Here is a 19,053-nt window from a genome sequence, read left to right on the forward strand (position 1 = left end):
CAAGACTGGTAAAACATTACCTTACATGTTTTAAATAAAGCTTGAACAAGTCCAACACTTGTAAAACCACGGTGCCTGGCCATTCTTGTTTTTCTCCACAGCCACCTAAAATTCTTTGTTTCAGTATTTAATTTTCCTGCAGAGCCATCATCCATTTTGCCTTGCTTTGTACTGGAAACATAGCACTGTAATTCAAGTGATTTAGATGGAGTTAATTCCAATTTATGTCCTGTGAAGACTGAGTAACCTGATGCACGTAAAATGATGCACAGAATTTGAATGAAACCTTTGAATTTGACAGATTTTCTCCATCCTAAAAATTGGACTGCAGTCGAACTGAAAAACTGTGAGTGTGTGTGGTTAAATAATGCTCAGTGGAAGTCACTGTGGTTTGCAGAGCCACTGCTAGAGCTATTTCAGGGTCAGATAACATGGCACGTCTTTGTACAAATTGCAAATGCCAATACTGAACAGAATACGATCAAATCAAGGAATGTCACTGCATGATATAAAATTTACAAATAGCCTTTTGCTGTATTTCAAGCAGCCTCAGATGATCACACTGTAAACGTGAAAGCCAAATATTCTCTTTTCCAAATATCTTCTTTGCTTTTAGGGCTTGGAGTGTCAGATGGGTAAGGTGGATTTGTTCTATTTCAAGGATCAGTGCAAAGTATTGTCAGAACAGGTAAATGTGGCAGTGAGTTTTCCAATTAATATGAGTAATAATCGTATCTTGGAGCCTGTGTCCAGTAGATTAGCATTACAGAGACAAATGAGTGGTAAAGTGCCAGGGATTTACCAGGCGCATTTCACTCTATGGTGCCTCACAGGTTTATAACAAAAATAGTGTTTACCTCTGTTAGATAACTTCTGGAAAAAAAAAAGATGTCTTTGTATGCTCTCTTTTACACATTTTAAAGCTTGATGAATCATTAGGACTAATCTAGGTTTGAAGGAGACTTTTTATTACCAGCCTTGCTAGTCTGATATATGTTGCAGTTGTGAACAAGAGCATGTGTGCCATAAGATCAGGTTGGAGGAATACATTTCTTTTGGGATTACCATGGAAAAAATCACGTAGCAGTAAAGTCCAATTTGAGTTCTTGTTGTAATACTCTCTATGAGAAAGGAAATATTACCAATAGATGGCACTGTGATTCTATGACTCAGGTGTTATTTATGTCTGCAAAGTGTCGTAATGCTATTTGTATATGATGCTTATTAATTTTAATCTCACTGTGTGACATTTTGGGGAAATTTATATAATTGGTTTATTACTATTACGCTGTTTCTGGGACTCAACATTTTAAGCTATATGTATTTGTACAAAAAATGCATCCTTTGTCATCAGGAGTGCTATTTTAGAAAAAAAAAAAAGAATGATTGCAATGGCTCCTTGTGGACTGCAGACTACTACAGGGATGGAATTAAATTTCACAACATGTTTTTTGTCTTTGCCAGTTCAGTGAGTGCTTTAACACGACCTTCACTTTCAGCAGATATTATACTATGTACATATAAGGGGTGATTAAACCCAACTAAAATTCCAGGCTGGATGTGGCTCTAAGCAGCCTGATGTAGTAGTTGGCAACCCTGCACATAGCAGGGAGGTTGAAACTTGATGATCATTGTGGTCCTTTTCAACCCAGGCCATACTATGATTTTATGAAAATTACTATTTCAGACAAACCTCCAGTTTATAAAACAACTGATGGAATTTGAATATTTTAATCTGCTTTATGAGCAGTGGGATCTGGCAAAACAATAAAGCTTTAGAACACCGTTTTACATTAGCATTTACAAAATACAGCAAACATTTTTCTCTATGTATTTACATAAGCAAAGATACAAGTATTCAAAATAGAATGCATCTCACCATTTGCCAATAATTACATAAGTACAGTGCATGATCAGCTGGATGGGATCGATACTTAGGATGCTTTACCCTGAAGTGTATAAAGTATGCACACCAGCTTAGGAGATACATGGTGAGCTTCATGTCTTTGGGCATTTCTCAGATGCAGTCTCAGCAGTAATAAAATGTAGAACTGCTTGAAAAATTGTCAGTTAAAGCATTTTTCAGATGCAGCAGTTCTGTTAGATGTGGGTGTGACAGACTGACTCATCATGCTTTTCCTGTACAGCAGGGGAAGGCCCTGACCTCTGATCTAGTCAGTGTGAATGTCTCTTTTCTTTTCTTTTCTTCTTCTTTTTTTTTTTTTCCTGGAAATTTTCACAATTTCCATTCTGGTCTGGTGCATAATGAAAACACTCACTCTTTTTTTTACAAGATGGAGTTGTTGCTCTGAAGCTGGTCATATCAAACAGTAGTGTTCGTCCCAAGCCTGTCAACAAATTCTGGTTGAAAATGGCTGAACTTTGAGATCTGGCAGCAGTATGACTTATCATTGATGACTTATCATTGCCATCTCCTGATTAACAGCCTCCTGCAGAACTGGCACGGTGGGTGCTACAAATTCGGACTTGACTCTGTCATCATCCCTAAGGCAAACCACAGAGAAAAAATCTATTACAATTTTGGTGCGAAGTGGCAGAATCGGTCCTTCCAAAACTGTCAGATATCTTCATAAGGAGCTGGAGATTGTGGTTTTCATTTGCTGCACATTCCTGGCTTAGAGAGGTTTCTTGGGCAGAAGCTGCTGCTCTCTCAATAAAGCCATCTATCTGAGTGCTAGCAGTGTTATAATCTCTGGCATCAGATATCCCCGCTTCTAACCAAAAATAAATGTTATGTTGCCTCCAGCTGTTAATTAAAGAAAAACTGTCAAGTCTCTTAGGCCCCAAACACAGGTTTTGTTTTAATAAGTGGGAAAGGATTTCATGTTCAGAGTTCTAATGAAACATCAAGCAAGTAATTGAAACCCTTTCTGTTTGCATTGAAACATTCCCTGTCAGTATTTGCAACCTGAGCAATTTCACATTGTGAAAGAGGAACAGAAGGTAAAAGGAAAGAGAGACAGCAGGCTGATTTACAGTGCCATGTGGGTGAAATGCAGATGGTAAGCAGAGAGCATCGGCAGTGGATGTGTAATGTTCAGCAGCAGCTTATTAAGAGCAGCTGAGTAGGGGAGACTGTGCTGAGCAGCAACAGGAGATATGGAAGAACTGAGCTGTGGAAAAGTGCAGGGTGCCCGTATACATTTTATGGTACACAGGTCAGCTCTGCTCCCTGACACAGATGGTCAACAGGACAAGGGCTCTCTGTCCCTTACCCTCATTTCTCTTGAAAGGACTTGAAAGAAATGCAACAAAATTGTACTAAAGGTAGCATTTCCCTCCACTTTTACTAGCACCTGTGTTTCCTTTCCCCTCCTTCTCGGGGTATTTTGATCAGTATTCCTCATTTGAAGGCAATCTGGTTTAGTGCCAGATCCAGAGCTCCCTACTCACAGGACTTAGGTTTTATTGCTCCCTACCTTTCCCCTGGAGTTCTCAAGGGTGAATTCTCAAAACCATCTTCCATTTGCAGAGAGGAGATGTCTGGGCACCAGGAGGTTCTGAACACTGTGTTCTGTGGGGTACCCTGGAGTGATGCTGGCTGGATAGTGTAATAAGAGCTGGTGGTTGACCTTGGCTCAAACCTGCTGATTTAGGGTCTGTATCAAACTCCTTAACAAATACTGTTAAGTGGGTTAACTTAACCCACTGTTCCCACCTGATTCGTAGCTGTCCTTGTGCTCAGCTATGTTTTGCAGATTCCCCATGAAATCCCTTCTCTGCCTGTGTGGAGCTGTGAGCTTGCACTCCTCTTGATGTGCTATGAAGGAATTGGGAGGGTATAGAGAGGGAGAAACAGTGAGCTGATTTTTCCTTTTGCTAAAGCTCTTTTGCTTTGATTCTGGTGTCCGAATGTTTGCATCAGTCATCTTGGTGAGCACAATGTATGGTGTACCAGTTGATATGTCACGCGATCCAAAGGTCCCAGTTTTTGGGTGATAACCATTAATGGCCACACGCCCATGAATGACATGTTGTGACCTATCCCATCCTATCCATATTCTATGGAGGAAACTGTCCCCAAACCCCATCAGATTTAGTTAACTTACTGGTAACAGGTAGAAGAATAATAAAAGTGGCTGCTTGGAAATCAGCCGAACAACCACTCAAGGTTTAGTCTTCTTTTACCACAGAATTCAATATTTTAAATTGAAGGTCTTCCTTTTCTGAGCCAAACCCTGCCGGATGAATAAGATTCGTTTACCTCCCCTTCTTTACCCTGGTGGATATTTAATTCTTCTACAGAAACTGATCAGCTTCAAGAGAAGGACTTGTTCAATGATGAAGGCATTGGAGTTTGGCTTCTGGATAGGTAGTACTATTTTTAGGTAGTACTATTTTTGCAGATTGGACAGGATCTGAAACTGGAATGCATCCTACTTATGACCGTAAAATTCATGTAATGAATCAAATGCTTGGACTGAAGTTTTGATGCAACGTTTGTGCTTCTGCTCTCCAGCACAGTCCCACTAACTTTAATTAAAATGTCCACGATGCCTGAAAGTCATCACACAACATTATTCCAGAAAATGTATTTGATGTTCTTTATGTAATGCGTTCTGCCCTTGGAGCTGTGCGGGTGAAATATGGTGCTGTTGATAAGTCCTGGTATTTTAAAGTGGGCCCAATTTGCCCAAACGTATTTCATTAAGGCTGAGTCCTAGTAGTGCAAGCTACCTATCATTCCTGAGCAATCTACCATAACAGCAAAACAGCGAAACCAGGGAAAAAAAATTTGAACAAGTAGAAGGTTTTGAATAATTCTGACTCTATGAGCACAAAAAAGAAATCTAGAAGGGCACCTTCATAATGGCCTTTTTAACCAAAGAGAAATGGTGGGAGAGAATCTGCTGAAACCTTTCACTAAAGGATTTTCTCATGCAAAACTTTCACTGATATTATTTAAATCAAGCTCTGCTGGAATCAAGCAGAGGCATGGAATCATTCTTGAAATTACTTAGCAGTCCTGTGCTTGATTTTCCACTCTTCTCTCACTTCACTTCCCTGTCAACAGCAGTGGGAAGGAGCAGAGAATCAAGTCCAATAATGACTTTTGAAAAAATTACTTTCAAGTTTTATGTTAGAACAGATGAATTTTTTAGAATGGAAATAAAGTGCAAGATGTGAAACAGAAGATTAAGAATGGTGATAGAAACAAGGGATCATTCAAGTATAATTTACTTCTGAAGACTGCAAATTTGAACTCAGAACAAGCGGCGGAAATGTCCATTAACATTTCAGAATGGTCACTTGGAAGAAAAAAACAGCCATAAAAACAGTTACCAAAATTTCTATATAATTCATCTATACAGGTTTTAATAGATTTTTCTTTAATGCTTTAAAACGTATTTTAAATATATATTAGTAAATTAACCATCATTTTATTTAAAGTTTCATAAAGTGCTCGTTCAGTTAATGATAAGAAAATCCCACTGCAGGAAGATGAACTAGCTGGAGCCTACCCTGCAAGGAAATCAAAGGACAGCTTAGCTTTCATTTGCAAAGAGAGGAGAAATGCGTAGGTTTCTTTGCAGCCCATAATTATAATACCAGAAATTGCATTTTTTTTTTTCTTTAAGAAATATATCCCTTATATTATTAAAAAAATAATTTTAATAAAGCCTGTGCTTAAAACAGCCAAAGTACTGTATGAAAAAAAATTGCACATTTAATACCATTCCACCCTGCTTTTCATCAACAGGATAACATGAGGCGTATGTGATGTTACTGGAGGGTTTCTCAGACATGGCTGATTTTCTTGCACTCTCAGAGCATCTCACCACGAGATGAAATTCTCAGTGTATGCTTGGGGTTGTCATGGCAGCTGCCAACAGCTGGTAGATTCACACGCCGCTGACCTTTTCGTTCCCTGGACTGATGCTTCCCTTTGAGGTACCATCCATATGGCGTATTCCGATCTTGACCATCGAATAATCCTTGGTCATCAATTTTGCCTCTTTTTTCAAACTCTTCATTTGAGCCAGGTGGAGCTGGCTAGAATTATACGCAAGCGCTGGGATAGTATTCACTAAAATCAGCTGGAAAGGTTTCTTCTCCTCCTTGTAGCGACACTGAATGTAACGAGAGAAAGCTGAGCGGTAGGTCTTATTGAACAACGTATACACGAGTGGGTTGACGGCTGAAGAAAGGTACCCAATCCAAACAAATATGTTAAGTAGCCCATCAATGACTTCTTCACTGCACGACTCCTTACAGATTACAGACATCACATTGGTGATGAAAAACGGGCACCACATCACAACAAACAGAAAAAAGACAATGCCAAGGACCTTGGAAGCCTTCTGCTCATTGCTGATGGATTGCATGGTTCTCCTCCCAGAGGTCCCCATGTCCCTGTTCAAAGAACGCTGGAAGAGTTTCTCTGAAGAAAGGGAGCTCTGAGGGAGGAAACTAAAAGAAGCAAACTTGGTCTTCGGGCCAACGTCATTCACGCACAGCATGGCTTCTTTCTGCAGTGACTTGATAGTTAAAAAATAAGTGACCACCATGATGGTTAGAGGGATGAAGAATGCCGCAAAGGAGCCTACTAGCACAAAATTATCATCTGCAAGAAGGCAGTGGCCTTTCTTAAACACTTTGGAGTCATCTTGTAGTCCAAAGACAGGGATAGGCATGGAGATACCTGAAGGTGGTTAAGAGAAAGGGAAGGTTAAACACAGAAACAAAAAAATACCATTTTCCAATCTTTAAGAAAAATTAAACAAAACAACCTTAACTGTACACAGATTATTTCTTAGAGTAATAGTGATAATATTAAAGAAATAGTAGTTACAGAGCATAAATGATTGCTAGCAGGTAGAACCATGATTGACAGATGTCCCAAGGCAAACTCATTTTAAACAGGGGCAGGGAAAATTTTGTATTTTAAGTTTTGGTAGCAGCACGATACAACTCCCATCCTTGGGCCACTTTTAATGGGGCCATGCTAAGAAAGGATGCAGTGTGAAATGTTGATCTTGTGGATTCTGAATCTGGTGGTTTGTGCATTCGAGGACCCCAGCAAAGAAGAGCAGGTGAAAAGCAGTAATGGCATTACACAGGATTCTGCAGTTACTCTAATCTCCATTCCCTCTCCCATACACCTAAACTCATCCACTAGTAAGATACGTCTCTTCCACCAGACTGTCACATAACACCTGGTGGCAACAAAAGCATAAATTCTTATTCTTTGGTCTTGTCCCCTTGCAGAAATCTCCACACTTGACCTTTGGTCCTACTGCCTTGGCAAAGGCTTCTCTCAGCTGTGATCAAGATGGTATCCTGTCTTTCTTTTCCAAGGTCAGAGTTAAGAGTTGTCTTATCTCGGACTGTTTTATTGTTATTATTATTATTATTATCATTATTATTATTATTTTTGAATGAGGATTAAAAGTGTCCTTAGTACTGTAAAATGCTGATTTTAGGAGGAAAGATATATATATATTTTTAGCAGGTCTGAATGTAATCATCCGCTGGGTTATTTTCTTCCCTCCCTGTAATCTCCATACAGTTGACAGTCTAAATGCTAAAAAACTTTCCATGGCAACAGCCAGAGGAAAGATGGGGACAAATTAAGCACTGAGAGACATGGATATGAGACAGCCTGAGAAGCAGTGCACCCTGCAGAGTGTCAGGATCCCTCTTGGGTACTGCCAGCCATCTACCGCAGTCTGCCCTCTGAAAACACAGCCCCAGGGGCATCGACAGCAGCATGAACCTCATCTTTCCCTGGAGTTTTTGCTGTGTTCCTGCTCTGTAAGGAACAGCAAAGCCAGGTGATGAAGTCCTTTCTCCTCACTCAAGTCCACTCAAACATTTCCTTGGGGACTTCTGCATATGCTGCTAGTGCCCATCTGAAATTGAACAGCTGCTGTTTGTTGTGCGTCTGTTTTGTGGTTGTGTTTTTCTTTCCTCCCCTCCCCCCAGATGGATGCTGTCTCTTCAAGAGAGGCAATATTCAGCCAGCAAAAGGATGATGTGACATGAAGACAGCAAAAGTGAAGTTGTGATCGTACAGCCCTGCTTGGACAAAAGCAGCTGGGAGTCCAAATCCTGTGGAAAGTCAGTGTCATTCAGGAGCCCCTCTGCATCTTCATGAGAAACCCTGGGTGTTTGGCTTTTAGGGAAAAAATGAATTAAATATTTTGTGATCTGACTGACATGACAGCATGATACTGTGCCCTCCCTTGTCCCTTATGTGTCCCAGAATGTCCTTTCTGTTTCCCAGATGAGTCCTGACATTCGTCTTCACACCACCAGCTCTTAAATGGCACCTGCCTTCTACGTCCCTTCCTCTTCTTCTTCCAACCCCAGTGCACAAACTGAGAGTCCTGTGAAAGCATGAGCTGTCTCTTCATTTCATGCATTAACAGTGCCAACAGATCTCCAATCCTACAGGAAGGCTCTGCAGTTCAGGCACAACACAAAACAATAATTATAGTAATAATATTAAGCTGTTGTTCTCTTCAAATGTTCCATTCTTCTGGGGCTTCTGTAAGGCTCACTCTTTTTCTAAGCAGTGTAGCTTATTTTATCTGCACAGTTTTGCAGTGAGTCATGGCAGTGCCTTTGGCCATTTTACAGGAGTACCCTCCTTATCTGCCCAGGGCAGAAACCAACGAAGAGCCTGCGGTATTGCTTTTTCTATTTCTGTTTCAAGGCTGCAGAAGCTTACATGCTTGAACTTGAGCTTTGAGAAGGCAACATGTGAGATGCAAACTTGCGCTCCCAGGGCGAGGAAAGCTTCAGCAGCTCTGGGAAGCATCTTGCTTAGAAAAGCTGAAGTCTCAAAATCACAGAAACACAGAATTGTAGCAGTTAGAAGGAACCTCTGGAGATCATCAAGTCCAACACCCCTGCTAAAGCGGGTTCCCTACATTAGTTGCCCTTTGGCTGATGGCACCAAGGGAGAGGTCACCCGCAGGTGCCACGCTGCCCAAATAGTTCAAGGTGATGAACACCTCTCAGGCAAGCTGCAAATCCCCCATTTATTTTATGGGAGGAGATGAAGGGATACGGAAAGCACCATGTTCCTAGCAGTACATCTCAGCTGTGTGGAAATATAATGCTACTCAGAGCAATACCACAGGTTTTCCTTCCATTTCTGCCCAACACAGATAACAGCAGGGCTGGTTTTTTTTTTTTTTTTACAGTTCATTCAAGGACCTAGTGTGAGCTGCAGAGATAAAATAAGCAACGATATTGGCAGAGTAAAAAGATGCCTTTCATTACTACGAACCTTATGGTTCAGCTGAATCAAGAGTCATGGGAGAAGAGTCAGCAGCACTAGAAAGAGGAATATTTTAGTGTAATTGAAAGTTTTTTCAAGGAAAAGGCCAAAGTCAGTTACAACTCCTCACCCAAAACACTAGGGCAGCAATTCTCCATCTGCTTTGTTTTGCTGTGAGCATGTTCTGAAGAGCTAGAATCTCACATCCAGATTTCTGGCTTAAAAATGTGACCGATTGGAAATGAGCTTCAGCTTGTAGCTGGAGTTTTCATGTCTCCTTGTGATTCCTTCAAGTGCAAAAGAGATGTTCACAGCAGAGCTGTAGCAGTTGCTGATAGCCCTACAGCCCTACAGCCACAGGTAGTTGGCCACTGTGAAATCTGAAAATACCAGAGACGCCACAGCTTGGTAGCAGGGAGCACTGACAGTTGTAAGCTGTTTTTTGTGTACTTACTAGTCCAGATGAGGGATCCTACAAGTGATATTGTGGCATTCTTGTGTGGAATAAATTAATTTCCAGCCCAACTTTTTTCATATCTTTGGGGACTAAGCTTCTTCTCTCCTAAATGAAATAGAGTTTGTGCCTTTTTGATGAGTGGCATGAAAATGGCAAATGTGCCCCAGTGAGGACAAAAAATTCAGTGGCAGTTGTTCTTAAAATGTAAATAAAAAGAAACTTCCATGTGCATTCCAAGTTCACCAATCTGAGGGGGTTTTTAAGAGGTATCACACGTGGCCATGAATGTCAGCCACATACTACTGAGGTCTGGACAAGATTGAACTCATAGTGCAGACAGAGATAATAAAAGCTCCCAGCCTATGCTTTATTCACGCATTCATTGATAAGTGAAAAATTTATGCTGATTCACCAGTTAACTTCATAATAAAAGGCACAAGGAAGCTCTTGGTACAGAATGGGAGCATCCATTCAAGCTCTGGAGGTACGTTAGCTACTGCATTTCCAGTTAATACTCCCACTTAAATCAGAACATTTTCCTTTGTGGACAAACCCTAAATATTATGTACCTCCAGTATAAGATGATTTATTTATACAACTTGATTTATACAGAGGTGGCTGTTTCAAACTCGATAGACTTTAATAAACCACAAGACAGAACAAAAACAGTGAAGAAGGGTAATAAATCCTGTATTAAAACTCCACCATTTGGGCACAACTTCAGAATGACAAAAGGCTCTTAAGAACACCAAAGGTTGAGAAGTAAAGCAATAGCATCCTTCCTGTTGTTCTCTCCAAAAGCCTGGTAAAACTGACAAAAGTTGATTTAGTGGTAAACACTGCTGGCTTGCAAATCTTCAGAGGTGCACAGCAGCCATAAAACCTCTTTAAGTGGACAGCTAAACTAGGTTTGACACTGCCTTGAGCTGCTGAGATTATAATGAATCAAAGCCAGAATATACAACATGCCCAGAAAACTGACAAACCTGGGCTACCTAGGGTGAAGAGAAGGAGGGGTAGTGAACATACAATGTCAAGGTTCCATTCATAAAGTCTCCTTCAAGCAGAAACTGTAAATCATGCTGCATGTCTCATTTTGATTGATTTGAATATAAATGAGCATTATTACGCACTCTAACAACTGTCCAAGGAGTAGGAAATACCTTTAGAAATGTCACTACAGGATCTCAACAAAAGTCAGCACCTTTGTTCACCCCTGCATGAAAAAGATACGAAACCTTCCCAGTTGATTCAGACGTATCAAGGGCCAAATCCTGCAGCACTGCTTTGGGGCAATGTGGTCATCACATTACTTTTAATATTTGGGACCAGAACAGTCACACAAAATAAGATTTATTTCTTTGATTTACGCGTGGATGTATCTGCTTGCTCCAGGAACAGACCCCAGGGAATGACTTCATGGGGGGACTGTAGGGGAACCATGTCTTCCTCTGCACATCAAGGATGTAAATGTGTCTGGATCTTATATCAGCTACCTGTGCACTTCCATTTACACATTCACAGGAGAGCCACGCAGCCTGGCTTAATGTCTCTGCTTGACACGTGGAACCCAAGGAGGTAATTGTTTCCCTAGACCTGCAAACACTTAGCTGATTTCTGCATGCATCTGAAAGTGCTGTTTCCCAAATGACTCATCTGAAGTCATGACAAACCTTTCACTGTTGCAGTGTCATTGCTGCCCAAATTGTCCCAGACATATTGCTGATAGCATGGTTGTGCAGTTTGCTGGTGGGTGGCAATACAGAAGCAGAAATTTTCACCAGGGAAAGAATATGTTGAAAAGCTGTGGGTATTTTGGGAATCGCCATGTGAGTCTCCATGTAACTCAGCATGAAATCTCTTCCTTTCTTAGTCAGGGTTCCCAGAATCTCCAGCAGGAACTTCTCCTTGGCAGATACACATGGTGGTGGGGATGGGGATGGATGAGGAGCTTTCTCTCACAAACCCCCATACTGTAATCATTTCAGATGGATTTCCATGAGAGGTAAGCAATTCACAGTGCTGGTGGAGCATCTCCTTTCTGCATCCCAGAGACATCAACCTCAAAGGGCTGGAATTAGAGCAGGTCCAGACATTTCCCTTATCTTTGTCCATAGGTCAAGCTTAGTTTTTTGTTAGAGGACACACGCAGAGGGCTTCCTGTAGCTTTCCATTGGAACACTGTCTTTGGTAACATGTTCTCTTTAATACAACCAAAAGTAAAGCTATGCTACATTTAACTTCATCTAGTTGGGCAACAGCTAATACCTGGATTATTCTATAAATTTTGAAATGGCTTTGCTGATGGGAGCTCAGAAAATCTTTTGGAAAGCATATTATTTAGCCTAGTAGGAGATATATTCAATTCTTTTCATGTGAAAAAAAATTATTGTAAATCATCATTCATAATAATATAATGCCATAACTGGTCTATTTCACTTTAGAAATATAAAATCAGAAAAGTAGCGATGTCCTCCTGGTATATTTGTCGTTGGTATTTTTGATCTTGAGGCCTATTTCTTAAAGAAGCCTATTTCTTAAAGTGCAGAGTTCTGTCTGTCCAAGTTAATTTGCAGGAGTGTGATAATGATTTAAATAGAAACAGAATTAGTAGAGCAGTACAGAACAAGAATTGAAGGCCAGCTGCCTCTTTATCACCCCAGTGATTAGAAATCAAGGGCTCCAGGGTAGGCTGAGTTATGAGAGGAAACTGCTGATGGAGTTGCTTACTGCTTTGATATAATCCTGTTCCCTTACAAAATGTACATGCTATCCTATTTCCTAGATGCAGCAGGAATCAAACAGTGGGAAGCACTTTCCTTGCTTTCAATTCCAAGTGCTATTTCTGCCCTACACACCCCATACACACCCACTTGCTATCTGTGTGGCAGGACAACTGTGTGTCCTTCATGTCTGGTCATTCTCATTTCCTTGCTGTATTTTCTCATCCTTTTGAGCATATAAGGAAAAGATACACATTTTTGCATTATAATTTCCAGTTGAGCTTCTCCACTTTTGCCAGTCCTCTTTGCTCTTCATCTAGTGACATTATCTTTGCTTTGGGCAGAAGCTTCTGCCAGGGTGCTGACTGGCTCCCGGCAGCTATCTCAGATAAAGAGAAGTTGTTATCCTTCTGTGTAATATGATTATCCACTCACTAAGGGGACTAACAGAAGCCTACACTTGTCAAATGACTAGAAAGAAATAAAGAATTATAAACGTCCTAAAGAAACCTATGTGAGAAAGGATTAAGGGATTGAGGATTTCAGATTCAGATTCCATTCATGCATGCAACAAGGAGCAATGAGGAACAAACCCCAGTTTGATTGATCAAGTTGAAATAGAGATTCTTGCTGTTGCAACCAAACCGTGTTACCTTGGTGGGTATGCATGGGTGGCCTTCCCTTTCTGTTCACTATGATGGCCAGAAAGGAGGCCTCCAAGGCAAAAGGAAATGCTGGAGTAACCTGTGCTGCCTCAACATAAGAGAGGAGTCTCCCAGAGCTACTCTTGTTATCTAATTTCAGCATTACTTTTTTTTTTTAGTTATTTCCTAATCTTTCTTTGGCCCTTGCTTGCAAATCATACATTTAGAAAAGACCACTAAGATTTTCTAGTCCCAAATGCCAGCCCATCCCCACCATGCCCACTAATCACCTCCCTCAGTGCCACATACACACAGTCTTGAACACCTCCAGGGTCAGGGACTCCACCACCTCCCTGGGCAGCCTGTTCCAATGCCACACCACTCATCCTGAGAAGAAATTTTTCCTAATATCCAACCTGAACGTCCTCTGGTTCAACTTAAGGCCATCACTTTTCACTTCTCTCAGGCCCATTTTAACTGAATCTCTGGTCTTTGTAGAGTAAAAGCCCTTCTCCATGGAGTTAGCACACTGGTGACTTGCAGCACTGGGCACCTACGTGTAAAGTTCTAGAGACAGCAAAGAGAATAATGTTCTCCTTGAGCAGTGGAAAGCTCAGAAGATTGAGATAATTTATCAATTTATATAAAAATTTCCTTTTTAGATGACAGATATACTTCAATTGCAGCTCCTTGTTTACTATAACATTTATATCAATTCAAGCACAGAATTTTCGTAACTTAATAGGAAAGGCCAAATTGCCTGGTAAGTAAATTTTTGTACACAGCAAAAGAATGGAGTAACATATACCACATGCTGGATTCTTCCTCAGGTCTCCCATGGATTTGATGGATACTCCTTTCACCACGCTCAGCCAGATCTCACGGTTATTTTGAATATTTTAGTGATGTTAAGTCATGGAAAAAGTTGTCATAGGCTCCAAGACTAGACTAGAGAATGAGACAATGTTTAGATAAAAAGTAGATCTCATTGTTTTGTGCAGATCACTGTGCAAATGCAAGTATTTATAAATGCATCTGCAGAGAAGAAAGTGGAAGCAAGAATGCATCTGAGTTTTGCTTTTGAAGCAGAAGGCTCCAGGGATATATAGAAGTTTAAAAACCAACACTAGAAAGAAAGATCCTGAACATTGTATTCTTCTTTACTGATTCATAGGAACCTACTCAACCTGATCTCCAATAAGGAGTGTTCATGGCTCTGTGATCCTTCTGGGTCCCTTCCAACTTGGGATATTCTATGATTCTATGGTGGCACATAGCATTGACGTGTTCACCTCAACAAGAACCATCCCTTTGCTCACAGGATGACACCTTAGCTCATCCTTACAGGAACCCACTCCATGTCTACAAGAAATATTTGTGATTCACGAGGTTGTGGCACCCCGTTACTGTGTCACATCTCAGATGAAGTAACACTTACTTTTCCATGCTCAGTCCCATCTTCCCAGACATTGAGAACTCGTGGACAGAACCCCAGCCCAGCTGAGCCTGGAAGCCTCTGTGTCCCTCTGTAGCAGCCCCTGCCCCAGTGGGGACACCCAGATCAGTGTGCCCAGGGTCACATCCAGGTGACACTACAAGAGCCACAAGGAGAAAACCCCACAGCCTCTCTCGGTAGACTTTGGGCAGGGCCAGCCTAGATTTGCATATGGAAATGGGCTTTCTTTCTCATTAGCTCTCTCTAAACCTACTTTTTCCTTCTGCTTTATAACTGGGAAGTGCCTGAGGTAGGGGAGGACAGAGAGACCTGCCTATGACCTCAGGTGCATTTTCAAATCTCTTGGAGTGGAAAGCTGATGATTCTTTACCTCCTACTCATCTCACAGGCATGTGGATACCATAATATATCACATTAAATGAAGTAGGGCTGAAAATAAGCATTAATTTCACATGGATACACACACATCTACAGATGAACACACACCTGCTGAACAAGCGTGCCGAATTTTCTAAATGACTGAGCTACGAGCTGCATTTTCATGATCCAAAGCTTTTTATAACTTGCATCAGACTTGTTTTGACAGCTCTGTGTGTAGGTAGTTACAAACACTGTAACCAGTGGGCAACCTGATCTACAGCCTGAACTAGAGGGATGCAAGGGACCTCAAAGATCATCTAGATCCCCTCCACACCAATGGGAGTGGTGCCCCTGTGGTGTGGAGGGGAGCTAGATGATCTTTGAGGTCCCTTCCATCCCAAGCCATTCTGTGATTCTAAGACCAGCCCTGAAGATCAGTGGGGCCAGTGCTGTGAGACCATTAGCGTGAAGATTGGCAATGCATCAGTGCTGCTGTATCTGTTATCTCAAACTGTCACGAGGGCGGAAGAAAGGGTATAGGTTAGCTTCTGCAAAACTGATAGCCCTACAGTTTGACAACAAAGCTTGTATTTCTGTATGGGTTTGGTGAGATCTCTTGGAGTCTTCTTGTCCTTTCCAGTAGCATTGCATTTCAGGTGAGGTGGGCAGGGCATGTGGTCCCATGTGCCAGTTCTCCTACATGAACTTTGGTTTATTCTGCACATCTGTCTGTGCTTCAGCCCCTGCCTCCAACCAAGGTGAACTTCCCAGGAGGGAAAGAGAGTGCTTTGCCACATTACACAAGGCCTAAGGGAAATCACACTGCAGCTCCAAAAATCTATGGGTTGGTAAAGTTTATCTTGTGGTTGTCCCATCCCCGAAAGTGTTCAAGGCCAGGATGGATGAGGCCATAGGCAGTCTGATCTAGTGCCTGGTTTAGTGACTGGCAACCCTGCCTGCAGTAGGGTTGGAGTCTTCCAGGGTTGGAGTCTTTGTACTCCCTTCCAAACCAAGCCATTCTATGATTGTATGATCGTATGATTCTATGATCAATAACACGTTTTTCAGACCTTCCACCTGTAATTTATCTGCAGTATTATTTGCAATAACAATTTCTGGGTGAGATTGTGACTATCCCAGAAAAATACAGCAGAGCAGGTCAAACCTGCTTTTCCCTTTTTGTGTGCATATCTAATGTTCTTTAAATCACATTGATGTTTTGAAGTTCCCTGTAGCAATGGCTTAATTTCACTTGGAAGAAGTCACAAATTTGTAGTTTTCACTGGCTTAGTGAACATTACTCTTTGAAAAACAAAAGGCTCCAAGTGGGATCAAATCAATCTGCTTGTGGTATTCCTCTTGTTTAGCAAATCACTTTTTTTCTTCCATGTCAGGTGGCTTCCTGCCATGTTTGCTATTCAGCCCCCCAGGAGAACAGATTTGGGTATAATTGTACTTCAGGAATGAATATACATTTAATATAATACATTTTTATCAAGACCTTCCCTGCTCATGTGTTATCAATCTGCTGTTCAGCTGTGAAGCTCCTGAAGGCTCCTCAGGGCTAACTTATTATACTCTACATGCTAAGCGTGCAGTAATGCTTTATAAAATATAGGAGCAATAAGCTAGAAATCACAGTCAGATCTCAGATATTCCACTATCATAAGCAACTAATGAGATGGCTCCTGGAGCAGCCTAAGTGACAAGATCCTCCACTATCCCAGTTTTTATACTTCTGGGCTTTTAATTATTACTTCGTACAATTTGTTAAATGCTGGTAATTTGCTTAACTGGCTTGACCCTCCAATGGACTGGAGACTTTCTGCTGATATCTACCTGAGACTTCCCCTGCACTTTGGCTTGATCTCGTGTAGTTTAGCAAGCTATTGAATGGCAAATAAGTTGTTTAATATTTTATTTTCTTTAATGGCATTTTTGCACTGAGATAGAAAACTACCACTGTAGTTCGTCTGAAATTTCTAGGCCTTGGGCACTTTATTTTTGCTGCCTGCTGCCTCCTTAAGACCATGATCTGTACCTCACTGCCCTGGTTCTGGCTGAGCTGTTGTGCCAAGGTTCCACTGTAACACAAATCTTTGTCTCGTCTCTTTGAGCCTCCTGTGGCTTCTTGCAGAGACTGTTCACCAAGCAAATGATCGGCTTTCGATTAGTTATACAGAGAGGCTGCACCAATGACTCTTTATTGGATAGCTGTCCCAACCACAGTGTATAATTTGGAAAGAAAAATGGGGCATAAAGCAGCTTACCAACATATACTGGTCTGAACATAGTGATTCAGGGTACTCTACTTCACACTTCACTGCCCACCTGATGGGTAATGCCCTTCACACTGTCTGAATTGCTCTTTTCTCAGTTCAGGCAGTGCTCTCCTCAAATCTGGAAAATACCAGAGTTAGAGACTAGAAGAAAAGTGGTAGATGATATCTGCCCGTATTTCCCACCTACAGGTTGCAATGTATGTGTTGGAGAAAAATCCCTAGGCTTATCTTTCTGGTAAATGTCACAAACCACCTTGATAATGAAAAAAAAACCAATTGTGAACTACTCTTGTAGCAAAAAACATCTACTCTGCTTGCTGGAGGGACCTCCTCATGTCCTGCAGTAGCATAAAGAGCAGGGCTTGTTTTACACTGGGAATAATCAATCTCAAACTTTGTTGCAGGAAATTAGGAATATGTTGTCTCAGCTCTGACATGACATGTATTAGCTGGGCTTCTGCTAAGAAATGGTGCCAATGGAACAGGCTGGGGAAGGTTAATTGAAGCCCAAGTCTGCGGTAGTTTGTGATGTTCATGCTAAGTGGGGTAAATGTATAGATTTCATTTTAAAGCACAATTCTGTGACACATTTATCTTTCCTAACATTATAAAATGCAAAATCCGGTTTTAATAAATTCTCATTCTTAAAAATGCATAAAAAGTGCTGTGAAATGGCTCTGCAATTTGAAAAGGACTTCAAATTTCTTTTTATTGATATTTTCTCTTTATGCTATTGAGTGTTACTTTAACACCATTTTTTAATTTATAAGGTCATTAAATACAATTACAGGGTACAGATGACAGAGTTTATAAATCCTGACATGATTTCTTCTGCACTTCTCTCCTGCTCATTTATATTGCAAGTGCCTTCTGCTATGCAAAAATCCCAGTTCTTCTGCTTAGACATGCTCAAATAATTTTTTGGTCAACCCAGGATCCTCTCTTAGCTGTATGCAGTTGTAGAGATCTACCAGATCCATCAAAGAAGCCTTTGTACATGTCCCTTTTGCATTTTGCAACACCTCACATAGCGCCACATGCAGAAATGTTGGCCTGGGGAAGGACGTAAATCCATTCTTCCCTCTCCATCCTTTCTAGATTCTTCCACATATTACTCACAGTGCTGGGTACAGAACTGGCTGAAAAATATAGCCTTTCAGAGAAGGAGGAATAACTTACAATAGTAGCTGTAATGTTACTGCCCTTTTTCTTAAAACATTCCAATTACTCTGAAATGTCCTATAGAAGAGAGACTGTCTGATTATAGGGCTTATTGCAAACCAAGAACAGTTACTTATTCATCCAAAGAAACCTGATAATAGGACCAGCTTGGACCAATTGAACTTAATGGGGATTTTTTTTTGCCTGTAGCTTCAATGACAAGAACACTGTAGTCATGATGTTCTAAGTGAAGAAAGTTCAAAAGAATAAAGAAAAGGACAATTAACAAATTATGTCATCAGTACACTGATTAACCCTGTTCCTTCCACATAGCTATGCTATTAAAAATACACATCTGTTGTGTAAAAGTTGCCCTTAGCAATAAAACCAAAGCAGAAAAAAAAGACATACATTAATATCAACGCAGCATGGACAGCCAGTCAAACGAGGTGATTTTCCAACTGAATTTAGCTTTATTGTGGCCTCACTTTAAATGCTTTGTGCAATTCTGGGCTCCGCAATATCAAAAGGGTATTAAGGTCCTCGAGAACATCCAGGGGATTGCAACAAAACTTGCAAAAATGTTGGAGAGTTCATCCTGTGAGAAGAGGCTGAGGATATTTGGTTGTCCAGTCTGGAGAAGAGAAAGCCTAGAGGCAACCTCATTGCTCTGTGCAGCTCTCTGAGGATGGGAAGCAGAGAGAGAGGTGCTGGGCTCTG

General features: G+C 41.0%; 1 protein-coding gene across 4 annotated transcripts in view; it reads right to left on the minus strand.

Moving 5' to 3' along the window:
* Nucleotides 1–1,791: 1,791 nt before the first annotated feature.
* The window catches only part of HTR2A (5-hydroxytryptamine receptor 2A), a 29,297-nt gene continuing 12,035 nt past the window's right edge, over nt 1,792–19,053 (minus strand). For 3 of the 4 annotated variants that reach the window (XM_042838920.1, XM_042838918.1, XM_042838919.1), the window contains one exon: nt 5,406–6,664. In XM_042838920.1, the coding sequence (XP_042694854.1) occupies nt 5,865–6,664 (800 nt within the window). In that variant the 3' untranslated portion in view covers nt 5,406–5,864. Of the gene's footprint in view, nt 2,506–5,405; nt 6,665–19,053 lie in introns of those variants that run through there. The other variant, XR_006171985.1, reaches the window with a different exon arrangement.

The sequence above is a fragment of the Centrocercus urophasianus genome, unplaced genomic scaffold, assembly GCF_019232065.1.
Source record: "Centrocercus urophasianus isolate 14NV4802_14NV808 unplaced genomic scaffold, USGS_Curo_1.0 seq_9, whole genome shotgun sequence".
NCBI lineage: Eukaryota > Metazoa > Chordata > Aves > Galliformes > Phasianidae > Centrocercus > Centrocercus urophasianus.